We start from the raw sequence: 16,750 nt of genomic DNA, 5'->3' as shown, positions 1-16,750 counted from the left end.
CTCCTCCAGGGTCCCCCAATGGGCTGAGTGCTGTTGGGAGCAGGGACCCAGTGAGGAAGTGGGTTTGGAGCTGGCTCCACCTTCCCCAATGCGAGGCACCGGGAGGCCTTGGTCCTCTGCCTTTCACCATGCCCAGGCTCTAGAAGTTTTCTGGTCGGTGGCTACAGGCCCAGCCTGTGCAGGAGGAAGGCAAGAGCTTGGGCGGCTCTGGCTGAGGGAGCAGAGAACCCAGGCCCCTGTCTCTGCTGGTTGTCACTGGGTGTTGGAAAGGGCTACGTTCTACTCGCATGCTCATGGCGGTGGGGCAGTGCCTCCGGAGCCAAAGCCTGCTGCCCTGGGTGGTAATGGGCCTGCCTGGGTGCACGCATGTGCATCCCAGGGCTGTGGCAGGGGTGCCAAGGTAAGGCTGGAGAGCGGGTCCGTCAGACAAGGAAATATCTGGCAGTCACGCTGATGTGGAATTTTCCCCATTCCAGAGTCGCCCAGTTATGGCGGGGGCAGTTGGGCTCTGACGTGACCCATGCCCCGCTGTGCGGCCAGCTACTTCTGCACTGCCCACAGCTGGGCATTCCTAACTCCGGGCAGGCATTAGTCCCCATCTTTGGTCCTCTGGGGTGAAGGAGGGAAGCCCTGGAATGGAAAAGGGTGGATCCTGGATGGGGCACCCGCATCCTGATGGTGCTGTGCTCAGCCCTGATTGGTGCCTTGGAGAGATGGGGTCAGCTGAGACCTCCATGTGGCTGACCAGTTGGAGATGGGTCCCTGGCTGGAACTTCCCAGGGAAACTGGCACGCCACCCCCACCCCATCCGTATTTCAGAAGCCAAAAACGTGTCCTTAGATTGCACTGACTCTGGAACAGGCGACCACACTTTCCATTGGATCCTCTAGGGGATCCAGAACCCCCAATAAAAACAACTAGCCTAGCCACCTCCTTTTTTCCCAGAGCTAGACTGCCCTCACTGCCACCACGCCACCCCGTTTCCAGGCACCCTCGAATCCCCTCCGGGGCTGGGAGCTCGGCTGAGCCTCAGGGTCCGGCGGCGGGACAATGGCCCCGTTGGCGCGTCGGAGACAAACGCGCCTTGTTGGGCCGCCGGCGGGGGCGCAACGCAGCCCCGGACACGCTGAATGCGGCTTCTGTGCGTCCCGGGCGCGCGCGGAGGGGCTGGGAGGGGCCGGGAGTACCGGGAGCCCATTGGCCGCGGCTCCGGGGGCTGGGCGAGGCTGGCGGCCGCACCTGGCCCGAGCCGGCGCGGCGGCGGGGGCGGGGCGGGAGCATGGTCCAGGCCCGGTGGAGCGGGGGGCTCCGGCGGGTACGCCCCGCCGCCTAGTGAGCGCCCGGGCGGCGCGGCCCGGGCCGAGCCAGCACGCAAAGGCCGAGGAGGAAGGGGACAAGGTACGTCTTAGGGGCCCAGCACCCATCACCAGCTGGCACCCTGCCTCAGTCTACCCCCTTGGGTCCCGACCTGAACTACCCTAACCTCCGAATTGGGATCGCGCGTCAGACCGACTCTCGGACCTGAGTGGTATGGGAGTGCTTGCTACACTACAGCGTCAGGGTCCCGCGGACAGCGGATGGATGGGCAGGCTGAGGCTAGGGAGGGTGCAGGTTGGTGCTCACCTTGCCCTTGGTTTCTTTCCTAGGGTCCCCATTTCCAGGGTTTACTCAGTCCCTAGACGAGATGGGTGGGGCTGAGCTGGAAGTCCATTAATGATTAATCTTGGACACAGCAGCCAGCACCCTGGGGGAGGAGGGGCAGGAATCTACCCTTTTCCCACCAACCCTCCCCAGAAGGGGGGCTGTCAGAGCAGGGGCTGGGGGCCAGGGTAAGGGATGGACACCCTCTGCTTGGGAAAGGCTATGTCCTGTACCACAGAGGGGCAAGACCAGGGGCAAGACCACCGAGGAGAGGCTTGTGGGAATGGGACAAACCCTGGTATCCAGTAGGGGTCCCCTAGGAAATTCAGCAGTTCCCCTGTTACCTGGACCAGTGCCCAGGAAGGCGGATCAGCGTGGCCTGCCCCCCTCAGTACCAAGCCAGAACTTTGGTAACAGCCCAGGGCAAGACTGTGGTCCAGGAGAGTGATGGGCACACATCTGGCTGCAGTAACCCACACCAGTGGGAGGGAGGGAGGGTGGCAGGCCTGACACCTGATCACTTGGGTTGCCAAGGTGACAGGTGCCATGGAAATCTTCATAAGGACAGTCCAGTTGGGAGAATCCAACCTCTTCCTTTACCAAGGGGGTGACCTGAGGCCCAGAGAGCATAAGACCCAGGGCAGGCCTGGGCCAGAGCAGTTCCTATGCAGCTGCACTGTACCTCGCCCTGCGAAGGAGGCATTGCTACTATTCTCATTATCCTGAGGGGGAAACTGAGGCTCAAGGAGATTCAGGGACTTTCTCAAGGTCACATAGTTCGAAGGTGGCTGCAAATCACAAGATGTTTGTCCTGGCCTGCATCTCAGGACCCCAGCCCTGTTCAGGACCTCTGGGTCCCTAGCCTCTTGGATCTGCCCGGGCAGTCCCAAACCCCCAGCTCAGGACCCCACCCCCCTAGCCTCCCTAGCTCCCAGCTCTGCCTGACACTCGGGGGGTGAGCAGTCTGCTACGCTGAGATCAGAGACAACAGAGCCCTGTTCCCAGCTGCCACCTCAGGCAGCTTTATTCCCTGCTTCTCCCTCAGGCAGAATGCTGCCTGAAGGAAGCGCCCTGTGGACAAAGAAGCCTGTCTGCTTCCCAGGCATCCCCTTGTCCGATGGGCATGGGTCAATGTTTGAGAGCTTGGGTCTGATGCCCTTGTGTCACCCAACGAGGGAGGAGTGTCCCCTACGGTCCCTCCCTCTCAATGGGGTCTAAGGGACTAAGTGTACCACCCTGGAGAAAGAGGCAATGATTAACGGGGAGAATGATGTACAGATGGTGGAATTCCAGGCGTGGCAGCAGGATCTTGAAGAGCTTCTTGCTTTGCTTTGATGAGTGAGGCATATGGACAAGCCCTGGTTAGGAGCCCTATCCCACTCCAGACAGGGAAGGCAGGACGGAGCAGAGGTGCCCATGGGAATCTGTGGGCTGGGAGCCGGTGGAATCACCAGGTGAGAAGTGATGGCTGGGAGGAAGTGGGGTCCCAGAGAATACCTTCTTTGCCTCTTGCCAGTTCCAGGGCAGAGACGAGGTATGGCTTGGGCACCCCACACTTAGTTCCAGTGCCCTGACTTGCCATAGGAACTTAGGTGAGTCCTTCCCTATCTGTGCCTCAGTTTCCCCAGATGTGAAATCTGGGGGTTAGGGAACTTGGGTCTGGATCCTGGGAAGTATAGGTGCAGGTGCTCAGTAAATACTTATGAATACATCAATTTAAAATTCATCGTGGTCACAAAACAATGTCCACAATCTATTCATATGTGAAAAACAAGCAAGTTAAAAACAAAATATGCTTCCCCAAAGAGAACCCTCCCCCATCTGCATGTATAGATAGAAAAAACGTGAAGAGGCTTATGCTAAAGCTTAAAGGATGGTGACTTCTGGGGATGGAGCTCTTTTCATTGTCTTCTTTATATTTTTCTGTAATTGTCTAAATTTTTTTATGAGCACGGACTGCTTTTTTTGTTGTTGGTTTTTTTTGTTTTTGTTTTTCTTAAGTGTGTTTTTCCAGGACCCCTCAGTTCCAAGTCAAGTAGTTGTTTCAATCTGGTTGTGGAGGGTGCAGCTCACAGTGGCTCATGCTGGGATCGAACCGGCAACCCTGGTGTTACGAGCATCACGCTCTAACCAACTGAGCTAACCGGCCGCCCCAAGCACGGACTGTTTTTATAATTAAAAAATTTTTTTTCATTGGGAGGAGAACCAGCTAGAGCTGATGTCACTGATCTCTCTGGAGGAGACCCTACCGCCATAGCCTCCTTAGCTCCCAGCTCTGCTCTCAGGTCACCCCCTTGGCAGGGCTGGAGCACTGTCATCAGTGCTCCCTACTCTGGAAAGCTTTGCTTCACATGGCTCTTCTTAATCCCACCCATGAGCTCACCTTTTGTTCCTGAGCTCTACTCTCATGTGGATGAGGTTCTTAGCCCTGTGTGACACTGGGCTTTGTCACTTCCCCTCCTTAACTTCAGCTCCCTCCTCTATAAAGTAGGGGTGATAACTGGGGCTCCCCAAGAGGATTATGAGGGTTAGCAATGCATGGGAAGTCCTGAGCATGGACTGGACTCTGTTTGGTCCAGAATCCATGCTTATAAACCACTGTCCTGGCTATTTGATGCCCTCTGTGCCCGGATTCATCCCAGTCGTCTGTCTTTAAGCTCGCTCAGCCTGGAAAAGATAAAATAACTCCCCCGCTCCTGGACCTGATCCAGCACTCAGATGGGGACTCTGGGCCTCTCCTGTGGCCGTGTGAGCTCTGGTATTTCATGGGTGCCTAGGGGGCTGATCCCAGGCTAGACGGGGCTTGGGGGAAAGAGTACTCATAGCAAAGTGTCAAATGCCTGCTGCTCCTCGGGGGCGGCTGGCAGCAGCTCAACCTATGAAGGTACTCAGTGTGGAATAAATGGCTGTCACAGTGATTATTATTAGTTGATGGTGACACCTACTTAGAGCCCCATGTCTGGGCCATTGGTAGGGGCTGTGGGCATCAGAGCTGAAGGAAGGATGAAGGGAGCTTTTCTGAGCACAGTCTGTCCATGGGCAAGGAGGAGAGAGGACAGATCTTAACGTGGCTAAGAGCGGGGAGTGAGAGATTCCAGCACCTTGACTGCGCCTGAGGGGCCCTGGGGTTTAGGGCCAGCCCTCCTAGAACTGCCTCTTCCTAGAGACCTTGGGAAGATTCAGCACCTCTGATTTAGCTCAAATCCCTCAAGGCTAGTCCAGGGTGGCCTGCGCCCCCATCCCTCATACAGGGGTGGAGGCAGGACAGGCAGGATTACGTACTGTACCTATTTGATGAAGGATTTGGAGCTTAGGCAAAATCTCACCTGACACATCCTCCTAGCCCTGGTCAGGTGCTTCCCTCCAAGAGGCCTGGGCTGAGTTGCTCGCTCTCTGGGCGCCCCCAGATTTTAGACAAACCTTGGTCTCTGGTCCATGTCTCAGCATCTTTAAGATCTGGAGTGTGGCAAGTCCACATTTGGACTTTTGGCTCTCTGCCCTCTGCTGTGTGACCTTAGACAGGTAAGTTCATCTCTCTGAGCCTTCTTGGTTTCTTCACCTGGGGAGTGGACTGATGGTGGTGCTTCATATAGGGCAGTGTTAAATGAGATGTGTTTCAAGAGCCATTAGCCTCCCCACCCCACCTGCCTCTGTCCCTCCGGCCTTCAAGCCTGTCCCAGGCTTTCTGCAGGGCTCTGCGGCTGCTTGTGTCCTTGGCCCAAGGGCACCCAGGACCTTCTTGAGCCCTTGGATGAAGGAGCTGCCCGGCTACTGAGGTCCAGGGAGGGTCAGGGACCACCCAGAGGGCAGAAGGCCAGGGCAGCACCTGCAGGATACAGAGACATGCCACCTGCTGTCCCCAGGGAGGGAACTCATGAATATTCACACCCGCTGGAGCGTGAGGGAGCCAGCCACCATACTGCTGGGTGTCATTGGAGCGTTCCTGTTTCCCAGTGACCGGAGAGGCAGCCTGGGAGTCATACGTGGCTCAGGCAGGGAGAGGAAAGGGGCAGCCAGCTGCGGCCCAAGGTGAGTGTCTCTTCCTCTATCATCGTACAGGGGTCCCTGGGGGAGCAGGACACCCTGAGACTGAGGCCTGCCTGCTCTAGACCAGAAGGTTTACCATCCTGGGCTTGGTTTCCCTGTGTGCACGTTGTGGAGGATGAGTCCTGTTTCTCCTTCATTCCGTGAAGGGTGCTGGTTCAGCCAAACTGGAGGATTGCTGGCCTGGCCTGGAGCCAGACGTTGGTACAAATGGAGGGCAGTGTGGCTGGGGTAACCCAGGAGGGCAGGAATAGATGGGGTGGGCTAGGGAAGGGGGACCATCTGCCCTGAGTGCCTGAGACTGTCACCTCTGTAGGCAGAGGAAGAAGGAGACCCAGGTTCTCGTCCAGTCTCTGCTGCTGCTGTGCTGTGTGACTTTGAGGGTGGCCCTGCCCTCTCTGAGCCTCAGCCTTCCTGCTGTGCTATTTTCCAAACTGGAGGCTGTGAGCCTGAGGGCCATGCTGAGATTGTCCTCAGTATCCCATGACCTTAGACCTAGTGCCATTAGCTGCCTGCGAACCTCCATCGTGGGCCAGTGGGCACACACACCTTGAACGGGCCACGACGGGGACCCTGGGAGGGAAATAATAACGATTTTAATAACAATGCTCAATGTCTGCTCTGTGCCACCTTTGTGCCGGTCACTTTCCTTGTGGGACACAGAGGATCTCATACCACTCTGTCATGGAGGGAGAGTTGGTATCATCATTTTGGAGGAGAAATTGAGGGCCAGAGAAGGGCACAGACTTACCGAGGGCACACAGCAAGGAAGCAGCAGAGCTGGGATTCAAACCCAGGACCCTGGTGCAGAACTGTGACTCTCCCCTGTAGAACTGACATGTGTAGCTCTCACACATATGTTGTCAGCCCTCACCACATTCTGCCCTGAGGGTCATTGGGGTTCATTCATCAAACATTCACCAGGTGCCAGGCTCAAAGAGCTCAGAGCTGAATCACCTGCAGCTGAATTGCCTGCAGCTGGGCATGGAAGGGATCCCTCTTCTCACACGCCCAGTCCCATGAACTGGGACTGGGTCCTGGTCAATAGTGATAATAATTATTAATATGTATTGATCTCCACCTGTGAATGCATTCGCTCATTCAAATCTCACAAACTCATAACTATTTTCCCCCCAGCGGAGCTCCTGGCTGCCAGCCAGCTTCTTTCTCTGCCTCAGTTTACCCAGGGGCTCTGCCTATGATCACTAAGGGTGCTGTCTGCCCTGAATTTGCTGTTGTGTATCCATTGTACACAGGAAACTGAGGCTCGCAGAGGGTGAGCGATGTACCCAAGTTCAAAAAGGCCAGGCAGGAAGGGAACCACCAGTCTTGGACGCCTCAGGCTGCCAAGACAGGAAGGACCAGCCACCAGGGTCCCCTCTGCTTCCCCACCCTTCATCCTGGCTGCCCTGGCCCAGCCCACAGAGGGCAGACCACACTGCACTGCTGGGACATACCTCCGCCTCCGGTGATAAAACTTCCGGCTGCACACACCCTCCTTTTCTTCGATTTGGGTCTGGACCTGGGACACTCCAGGTAGGGGCTGCCATGGAGAAAGGTGGAAGCTGCACATTGGAAGCTGACAGACCTGGGTTCAAATTCCAGCTCTGAACCTTGTCCTGCTGAATGACCTTGGGCAAGTTACCTACCTGGAGCCTCAGTTTCCCTGTCTGCAAAATGGCGGTTACAGTGAGTCTGCCTCCCCGGATAGCTGGGCGGAGTCAGTGAAATGCTCTGTAGAAGACCCTGCTTAGCACTTGGCTCATACTGGGGGCTAAAAAGTGATCCCAGAAGGTGCGATGGCCCAGGACCCGGCACTTGGCAGGGTCCAGCACTGTTTGAGGAAGCCCAAGTGGGAAAATGAATGAATGAGTGAAGCACTGATGGTGGTTGGGGGGCTGTCCTGGGCGGGGTCAGACAGAGCCTGATTGATGGTTCTGGGAGGCTAGTCTGCCCCCTGCTGGCTGGCCTTCACCTCAGAACCTCTGCTATCAGCCTCCCAGAGTTCTGGAAAGCGTCCTGGTGAGTGGGGCTGCTGGGGGAGGGGTGGGCCCAGGGGATTTTCTGAAGGTGGGAATCCTAACTCCTCTTCGTTTTAAAGTCAGAGAAACTGAGGCCTGGGGTTCCACTCAGAGTTTGGGCCTGAATTTGTGGTTCTCGCCTGACCCAGGGCTCTGCCCTGTTTTCCTCTGGGCCCTCAGGGAGCAGAAGGCTGATGGGGGCACTTGAAGCATGGGCCAGGTTTATTCTTGGTGGGGAGGCCCAGTGGCCACTCCTTGTTCAGGGGGCCCACCCTGAGGGTGACAAAGACAGGCCCAGAGCAGGTCCCTGGGGCCTCAGGAGGGGAACAGCTAACTCTGAGCGGTAACTATGTGCTAATCACTTTGCCTGCCCCATCAAAGGAAGAGCTAGTGAGCGGGGCTACCAGCCCCCCCATTTTACAGATGAAAACTGAGGCTTCAAAGGGTTTCTGTGTTTGAAACATAGAACTGGGTCTTTCAGAGACTGTGGTCAGCACCTCCCCTTCCTTCCTGGGGCCCCTCCATGACCAGACCATGGCTAATTGGCTTACCCCACCCCACAAACTTTATGATCTATTATTTAAATATATTAAATATATTTTATTGACTTTTTCTTATTAAAAACGTCACACATGCTCCTTTAAAAAATGCAACCATTGTAGAAATACATAACATAGAAAAATATTTCCTTATATACCCCTCCCCCAGCTATGCAGAGGATACCACTGTTAAAATTTTAAATACTGCCCTCCAGTTGTTTCTGGGCCTACATATATGTTTACTTATATGCATATATGGATTTGGGGGTGTACTGATTTGGAACTTTCTCTTTTTTTTCACATTAATAGATCATGGTGTGTTTTTGAGCCTATCCACATAGCTCTGCCTTTTTTTTTTTTTTTTTAAATGGGTACAGATGACTCCTTCTGGGAACAGTTTCCCACTGGTGGACACTGAGGTGGTTTCTGATTTTTTTTGTATTTCTGACCAAACTGCCATGAACACCCTTGCTAGTGTGACTTTGCCCAAGTATTTCCATAAAATAGTTGGAATTCAGAGAGTTTGTAGCTTTCTCCTTTGATAGAACCGCCCTCTGAAACTCACGCTCCCATCCACCCCCGACCCTGTCCATTTTGCCCACCTGAGTGAACAGGGGTATATCGTTGTCATGAGGGAGGCCCAATTTCCTCTTGTATATTTTCTTCCTCTGCAAATTGCCTCTTCATGTCCTTTCCTGTGAGGAGAAATGTCTAGATGATGAGCAGAGGACTCAGGGTCCGTTGTGGCTGGTGGGGTGGGCGTGGAGTGCCCTTTCTCTGGGAAGGGCTCGTGGCTGGGTGTCTCGAGTAACTTTTCCAGGGGGAAGTATGTGGTGTCCTCCTCCAGGTGGGCTGTTTGGCCTCTGGCCCCAGGGATTGTGGTGATGTGCCATGTGCGTGGTCATGGGGGTTCATTCATCAAACATTCACCAGGTGCCAGGCTCACAAGGCAGCATGCATGACCTCTTGTGGCCTTGGGCCCAGGGTCCTGTGCTGAATGCACTGGAACAGGAGTGGAAAGTTTTGTGCCTTGGCCTTACAACTAAGGTGAGGCTCCTGAGCCCCGGCTCTTTCCTGAACCCCATCCCTAGCATAAACTGCTTCTGTTACAGCTCATGCCAAACCCCCCAAAACTAAAAAAAAAAACAAAACAATACAAAAACCAGGACACCCAGTTAAATTTTATTTTTAGGTAAACATTGAATAATTTTTAGTATAAGTATATCCCATGCAATATTTGGGTCATACTTATACTTTAAAAAATTTGTTTGATGTTTATCTGAAATTCAGATTTACCTGGGCAACCCTCCCTGCTGGCAACCGTAGAGGAGATGGTTGTGTGGGCAGAGACCTGGCAGGCTGAGCCCTCTCCTTCCTCACTCTGAGCCTCAGTTTCTCCAGCTGCCTTCCCTACAGACCCAGGACCCCAGTGAAGAGATGAGGAACGTCAGCCCATCACTGAGCAGCTGAGAAGGGTGGCACAGGGGATGGGTAGGTCTGGGGCTTCTGAAAGGTGAGGGATTCATGGCCCCTCTCTGTAGATAGCCCTGGCGCCAGGCCTGAGGGAATGGGGCAATGGGAGAGGGTCTTCTTTTCTTTCTTAGAAAACAATTTCATTATGAAGTCTAAAAAAGTATGAACAGTAAACTAAAGAACACCCATGTACCCACCCCATCACTCAGCTTAAAAAATTAAAACTGAACCAGGCAATAGAACCTACTTGCTGCCCCACTCCCCAACCTCTCTCTGAATTGGCTTCACCCACCATCTCTGTCTGAACCCCTTTTGCCATGTCTCTCCATGTATTTGTCTCTCTGTCCTTGTCTGAACCTTGCTAGGGGGCCACAGAGCTGGTGAAGGCAGGACCCAATGTCAAAGGCTGCCCCTTAACCCAATCAGGCCTGGGGAAGTAGTGGGGGCGCCCTGGAGCCAGCCTCCTGATGCTTGCCCTGCTCTGTGCCCCCTACAGGTGTCTGAGATGCCGCTGCCACAGAAGAAGCGCTGGGAGTCGATGGCCAAGGGGCTGGTGCTGGGAGCACTCTTCACCAGCTTCCTGCTGCTGCTGTACTCATACGCCGTCCCCCCACTGCATGCTGGCCTGGCTTCCATGTGAGTGGCCCTTCTGGGCACCTAAGGGGTGGGGTGCAGGTGAGGGGGCACCCTCTACCATGCTGTGCTGAGTAGAAATTCCACTGAGGGCAGAACTCACTGTGTAACCCTGGGCCTCAGTGTCCTCATCTGTGAAGTGGGCATAATAATGGAGCCTGCCTTATGTAGCATGAGAATCAGATAACATCATCTGTGTACAGGGCTTGAATTACCATCATCTGAGGCTCCAACGGGGCTGGGAGGTGGGAGTGTGGGGGTGACTTTTCCAAGAGCATTCAGCTGGCACAGGACCTCGATTCAAACTGGGGTCTATCTGCCTCCAAGCCTGGCTCTTAGCCATGAGGCTATCCCACCTCCCATGGGGCTGCTCAGCTTATGCCTGGAATAGCCCGTGCCCTTCATTGGTGGTATCAAGTTGAACTAGAGGAAATTACTAATAATTGACCATTTTTGACCTACAAAATTTCACGTGGTTCAACCTAATGCTAATTCATGATAAATCTGCAAGGACTCAGTGGCAACAAATGAGACGAGAACCAGCATGCACATTTCACTTTGACCCACACCAACACCACAAATAGGATCTGTTATTTCCCCCTTTTCATAGATGAGGAACATAAGGCCAGAGAGGCCAAACCACAGGCCCAGGCATTCCATCTGGCTCCCATCCGGGCTCCCCTGCCACCACTATCCCCAACAACCCTGTTCTCTAGACACCAGAGCTTGGGACTTTGACACCTGGTGTCCCCAGCAGCCCCTGAGGCTGTCCCTACCACTCTGTCCCCAGCAGGACCCCGGAGGGTGCAGCGCCCTGCTCCCCAGCCCCGGGTGAGCCAGAGACAGCAACCCCGGCTAACGGCTCGGTGGGAGGGTGCCAGCCTCGGCGCGACATCGTATTCATGAAGACACACAAGACGGCCAGTAGCACGCTGCTCAACATCCTGTTCCGCTTCGGCCAGAAGCATGGGCTCAAGTTTGCCTTCCCCAATGGCCGCAACGACTTCGACTACCCAGCCTTCTTCGCCCGCAGCCTGGTGCAGGACTACCATCCGGGGGCCTGCTTCAACATCATCTGCAACCATATGCGCTTCCACTACGACGAGGTCCGGGGCCTGGTGCCACCCAACGCCACCTTCATCACTGTGCTCCGTGACCCCGCTCGCCTTTTCGAGTCCTCCTTCCACTATTTCGGCTCGGTGGTGCCCTTCACGTGGAAGCTCTCCAGCCACGACAAGCTGGCCGAGTTCCTGCAGGACCCTGACCGCTACTATGACCCCAACGGCTACAACGCCCACTACCTCCGCAACCTGCTCTTCTTCGACCTGGGCTACGACAGCGGCCTGGACCCCAGCAGCCCGCTGGTGCAGGAGCACATCCTGGAGGTGGAGCGCCGCTTCCACCTGGTGCTCCTACAGGAGTACTTTGACGAGTCCCTGGTGCTGCTCAAAGACCTGCTGTGCTGGGAACTGGAGGACGTGCTCTACTTCAAGCTCAATGCCCGCCGCGCCTCGGCCGTGCCCCGCCTGTCCGGCGAACTGTACCAGCGTGCCACCGCCTGGAACGTGCTGGATGCCCGCCTCTACCGCCACTTCAATGCCAGCTTCTGGCGCAAGGTGGAGGCATTCGGGCGGGAGCGCATGGCCCGTGAGGTGGCCGCGCTGCGACGTGCTAATGAGCACATGCGGCGTATCTGCATCGATGGGGGCCACGCCGTGGACGCTGCTGCCATCCAGGACTCGGCCATGCAGCCCTGGCAGCCCCTGGGCGCCAAGTCCATCCTGGGCTACAACCTCAAGAAGAGCATTGGGCAGCGGCACGCACAGCTCTGTCGTCGCATGCTCACACCCGAGATCCAGTACCTGATGGACCTTGGCGTCAACCTGTGGGTCACCAAGCTCTGGAAGCTCATTCGGGACTTTCTGCAGTGGTGACATCCCGCCAGTCCAGCGGCCCCACCCTGCCTGCTTGCTGGGCCTGGCAGGGACCTGCTGGTCTCCCCCACACCCCTCCTGGTGCCACCCCGGTCCCTGGGGTAAGGTGGGGCTGCTGTGGGGACGCAGCCAGCCAGCACTGGGCCCATGGCACACAGAGAAGGCCTGAGATCAGTATTTGACTAATTATACCTTTTTAAAAATTTAAATCCCCTTCCTTCCAAAAAAAGAATGTCCTATTTCATGCCTTCCCTTACAGGGAAGACCTCAGAAGTAAAGACATTCGATGTTGTGTTTTTGTTAACCAGCCTCAGTGGTGGTGACTGGCAGGGCCCTGGTGGGTGATGACTGGTGGGTACTGGGGACCCCAAGAGAGCATGATGGTGCCTATGTGAGTATATCTGTGAGACAGAAACCCATGGTGTGGCAAGGATTTGGTGTGCGCCAAAATGCTGAAGCCCTGTGTGGTTGAAGGACTCCAACAAGTTCCCAGGACCTGGAAGATCGTGTGTGTGTGTGTGTGTGTGTGTGTGTGTGAGAGAGATGTGTGTGTGTGCGTGTGTGTGTATGTGACAGGGAGGAGGGGAACACTCCGTGGGCATTGAGCAGCAGGTCTAGGGCCCAGGCTAAGGGTTCTTTGTACAATCTCTAATCTCACAGTAACCCTTTGAGGCAGGCACAGTAACTGTCCCATTTTGTAGATGTGGGAACTGATATTCTGAGAGGGCAAAGGACTTGCCCAAGGTCACGTATCAAACCCAAAACTAAACCATCTCCCTGGGACCCTGAACCCCTTCCATCGCTAGTGCCTGTTCACCCCTTCTCCCCCACCGACCAATGCTGGTGCTCCAACTCTACCTAGGCCCTGGTTTCCCCCTTACACCCTGGGATTTCATATATTAATCCAAAAATATTTGGTATTCATCAGATATCTCTGTGCACCCAGCCCCAAGCTGGCCCTAAGTGTATAGCAATTAGCAAGTTGGCCCAGGGCTCTCCTGGAGCTCATGTCCAGAGAGGAAGATGGCGGCCAAACAACCAAGGCAAGTCAGGTATGACCAACGAGGGTGGGAATGCATCTGCTCTAACCAACCTGCCTTCCTCAGCCTCCCCAGGGAAACAGGGGCCCTTTCTGGGACTCTTGGGTCTCTAACCAGGGACCCGACATGAAAGGCAGAAACCACAGCCAAATGACCCCATTGGAGACTTGTTTGTGCCAGGCTCCAAGCCAAGTGCGTGCACAACTTATTGGAATATCTGCAGCCTCCCTGCTTTATAGTTCAAAGGTCAGAGAGGTTAAGTGACCTACCCAAGGTCACACAGCTAATTAGTGCCAGAGCCAGAATTCAAAGCCTGATCAGTCAGCTCTTAACCTCTCTCCCTGGGCTTGAGTCAGGCTTCCTCCTGGAAGTGAGTTTCTGGTCCAAGCAGGGTATAAAGGGGTTAGGGTGACCAAGTGTCTCAGTTTCCTGGGACTGGCCCAGTTTTAGCACTGAAAGTTCCCACATTCCCAGAAAACTCCTTGGTCCCAAGCAACCAGGATGGTGGGTCAGCCTAGGAGTGGTTTGATCCCATTAACCCCCTAGAATCATTGTCTGCACCCTCATAATGTTCTTTGCAGTAAGAAATAAGCACACCCTTGAAGTCTTGATTCAGTTCATGTGGAGAGACCTAAGGATAAATAAATAAATAAATAAATAAATAAATAAATAAATAAATAAATAAATAAATAAATAAATAAATACTGGCAATAGCTAAGACTATTCTCAGGAAAAATGTTAGTGACGCCAAATCCATGAGATAATTTTCCTTCTCTTTTATTAATCAAAGATGTGACTTAGTGCAATATGATAACAGCCTGGGTTTGTGGAACACCATAATTATATCTCCTTGAATCCCCCTAAGGGCCTAGAAATGTCAATAATAATATTATTATATATTATTTTTAAAAATAAACTTAAACTAAAAAAAAAAAAAAACAGTTTACCCATTTCTCCCACCCTCCATCCTCCACCTCCAGCAACCACCAATCTGTTCTCTGTATTTATGAGCTTTTTTCTTTTTTAATATACATATAATTACATTATTTATTATTATTAATACTGGCACTTCTAGGCCCTTAGGGGTCCAAGGAGAACAAATCTGACAGATCGTAGATGCCAAGAATATAAATTACTTCATTAGCATTTATCATCTGCCTCGTTTGTTTTAAGAGCACTGTAGTTATTAACTCTTTTATTAACGTAATGAATATTTTTATAGTAAGTAGTTGCCGTGTACTGAGCAACCATTCTGTGCCCAGCCCTGAGCCATGTTGGAACATGCACGATCCCCTTTTCTCCCTCAGGAGGTGGCTGAAACACAGAGAGCCTGAGCAACCATCCCAGAGTCACCCGGCCAGGCAGCCACTGGGGTAAAATGCAAACCCAGGTCAGTCAGATGCCAAAGCAATGCTCATGGCCTCTAAACTTTCAATACCATTCTAGTTGGCCACCTCAGCCTCAGGACTGGGGGCTCTTCCATGGCTGAAAAACATGAGGTCTCCAAGGGTCTCTGCTATTTGTGTCTTGCAGGAGCCAGACTGCTCTTGCTACACCTGGACAGCAGGGGGCACCCGGTGCCAAGTTTGGTCTTGGCCAGTCCTGACATTTTGTGCAGGTCGGGGCTGGGGACACCCACGGTGACCAGTCATCTGTAAGCCTGACATGTGAAAGCCAAAACCGGGGTCATGGATGCCCCGTGGGAAAAATTCATTGGAGACACCTGTTCCTCTGTTATGAGTTGAACTGTATCCCCTAAATAGATACGTTGAAGTGCTACCCCTACCCCCACAAGTTCCCTATCAGTGACCTTATTTGGAAATAGGGTCTCTGTACATGTCATCAAGATCAGTAGCATGGCCCTAATCCAATATGGCTGGTGTTTTTATCAGAAGGGGAAATGACATGTAAAGACAGACACACAGGGACAATGCCATGTGAACAAGGGCAGAGATCTGTGTGAGGTAGCTGCAAGCCAAAACATGCCAATGGTCCATGGCCACCTCCAGAAGCTGGAAGACACAAGGAAAAATTCTACCCAAACTTTCAGCAGGAGCGTGGCTGCTGACATCTTGATTTCAGACGTCTAGCCTCCAGAACTGTGAAAGAATAAATATCCACTGTTTTACGCCACCCAGTCTCTGGTACTTTGTTACAGCAGCCCCTGGACACTAACACTCACCAAGCCCTGTGCCTGCCTTGGATCAGGCTCTGCCCCTCACCTGGTCTCCCGCTTCGCCTCCCTCCCCCAGGCTCACCCCTACAAGCCACCCTTCCCCTGATGCGGGCGGCCAGGCCATCCTTCTCCCTTGCCCTTGAGGATGAGCCCTGCAGCTGAAAGCCTCTGTGGCTTGGCACATGCTGCTTCCCTTCCATAAGTCCCCCTTCCCTTTGCAGGCCTAATATTGCTATGCGTTCCAAAGCAAGCTCTGATGCCTCCTCTGGGCAGCCTTTCCTGGCACCCCAGCTCCCAGGCTAGTTTAGGGCCTCCGGGCTCCCCCATCTTAGTTTGCTCACCCAGAGCCAGACCTGCGGACTTCCTTGTCTGTGAGCTCCCGACAGTGGGCTCCTCCAGGACGGGGACTGGGTCTTATTGACACAATTGGTCTGCGGTACCCAGTCCACTGCCTGACACACATTCAGTTCTTCATAAATATTGAAAGACAAATAAGAAGGAAGAACGGAAAGGAGGAAGGGAGAAAGGAGAGAAAGAAGGAAAAGGGAAGAAAGGAGGAAGGGAGTGAAAGAAGAGAAAAGGGAGGGTGGAAATAGGGCAGAAGGACGAGAGGGAGACATTTCCCCTCTTGAGGGCCTTCCAGAACATACTTACTATAACTGACATGGCCTCATATCCCTGGGAAGGGTACCATGTTAGCCAAGGCACACAAGTGCAAAAATGAGTTCACTGAGTGAAAACCCACATAACACAGGTCAGGTAAATTTTGACAGGGTGGGTAGAGGCAGGAGGCTGGGTAATGCTTGCACTGGAGAGTGGGCAAGCCCTGGGCAGGCTGGGAACACCCTGGGGCACTAGAGAACGATAGGGTTAGTTAAAAAGGGAGAGGTGGCCCTCCCCAGCTTCCCTTGCCAACTCACCTTTGACAAGCTCTTATTGAGCATATACCATGCCATGGTGGGTGTTGGGTGGGGATGTACAAAGATGAACCAGCCCCTCAAGTAGCCTAAGGGTGGACCTGCGAGGTGCTCACAATCTATGGGCAGATAGAAGATAACAGTGGGGTGCAGGATTTCAGGGAGGGGAGATCCACTTCTCAGCAAATTAAGCCAATCAGAAAAGACCTTCCTTGCAGAAGAGGAGGCATTTGAAATAGGCTTGATGGAGGCTTGGGCTGCAGGGAGAGGGAACAGCATAAGACAAAGCTGGACAGGGAATGGCGGAGAGGTAAGGGGCCTGGAATAAGGAA

The 16,750-nt window shown here is 53.7% G+C and overlaps 1 protein-coding gene and 1 non-coding gene across 7 annotated transcripts; one reads left to right on the top strand and one right to left on the bottom strand.

Annotated features, from left to right (window-relative positions):
• The first annotated feature begins 1,229 nt into the window (after nucleotides 1-1,229).
• Nucleotides 1,230-13,957, top strand: GAL3ST1 (galactose-3-O-sulfotransferase 1). 6 transcript variants are annotated; one of them, XM_033098458.1, is made up of 5 exons: nucleotides 1,268-1,398; nucleotides 5,505-5,670; nucleotides 9,536-9,736; nucleotides 10,215-10,354; nucleotides 11,142-13,957. In XM_033098458.1, the coding sequence occupies exons 4-5, from the start codon at nucleotides 10,224-10,226 to the stop codon at nucleotides 12,283-12,285; spliced, it is 1,275 nt and encodes a 424-aa protein (XP_032954349.1). In that variant the 5' UTR covers nucleotides 1,268-1,398; nucleotides 5,505-5,670; nucleotides 9,536-9,736; nucleotides 10,215-10,223; the 3' UTR covers nucleotides 12,286-13,957. The 6 variants fall into 6 exon arrangements, with proteins under 6 accessions (XP_032954351.1, XP_032954353.1, XP_032954349.1 ...); XM_033098457.1 differs by lacking the exon at nucleotides 9,536-9,736; XM_033098461.1 differs by lacking the exon at nucleotides 9,536-9,736 and having other exon boundaries at nucleotides 11,145-12,589.
• TRNAT-CGU (transfer RNA threonine (anticodon CGU)) lies at nucleotides 3,717-3,790 on the bottom strand. Its single transcript has one exon. It is a non-coding gene; the product is annotated as a tRNA-Thr (tRNA).
• Nucleotides 13,958-16,750: the final 2,793 nt, after the last annotated feature.

Source organism: Rhinolophus ferrumequinum, chromosome 25 (genome assembly GCF_004115265.2).
Source record: "Rhinolophus ferrumequinum isolate MPI-CBG mRhiFer1 chromosome 25, mRhiFer1_v1.p, whole genome shotgun sequence".
Lineage (NCBI taxonomy): Eukaryota > Metazoa > Chordata > Mammalia > Chiroptera > Rhinolophidae > Rhinolophus > Rhinolophus ferrumequinum.
Note: the sequence above shows the minus strand (reverse complement) of the source record. Positions and strands in the feature narration are given on the sequence as shown.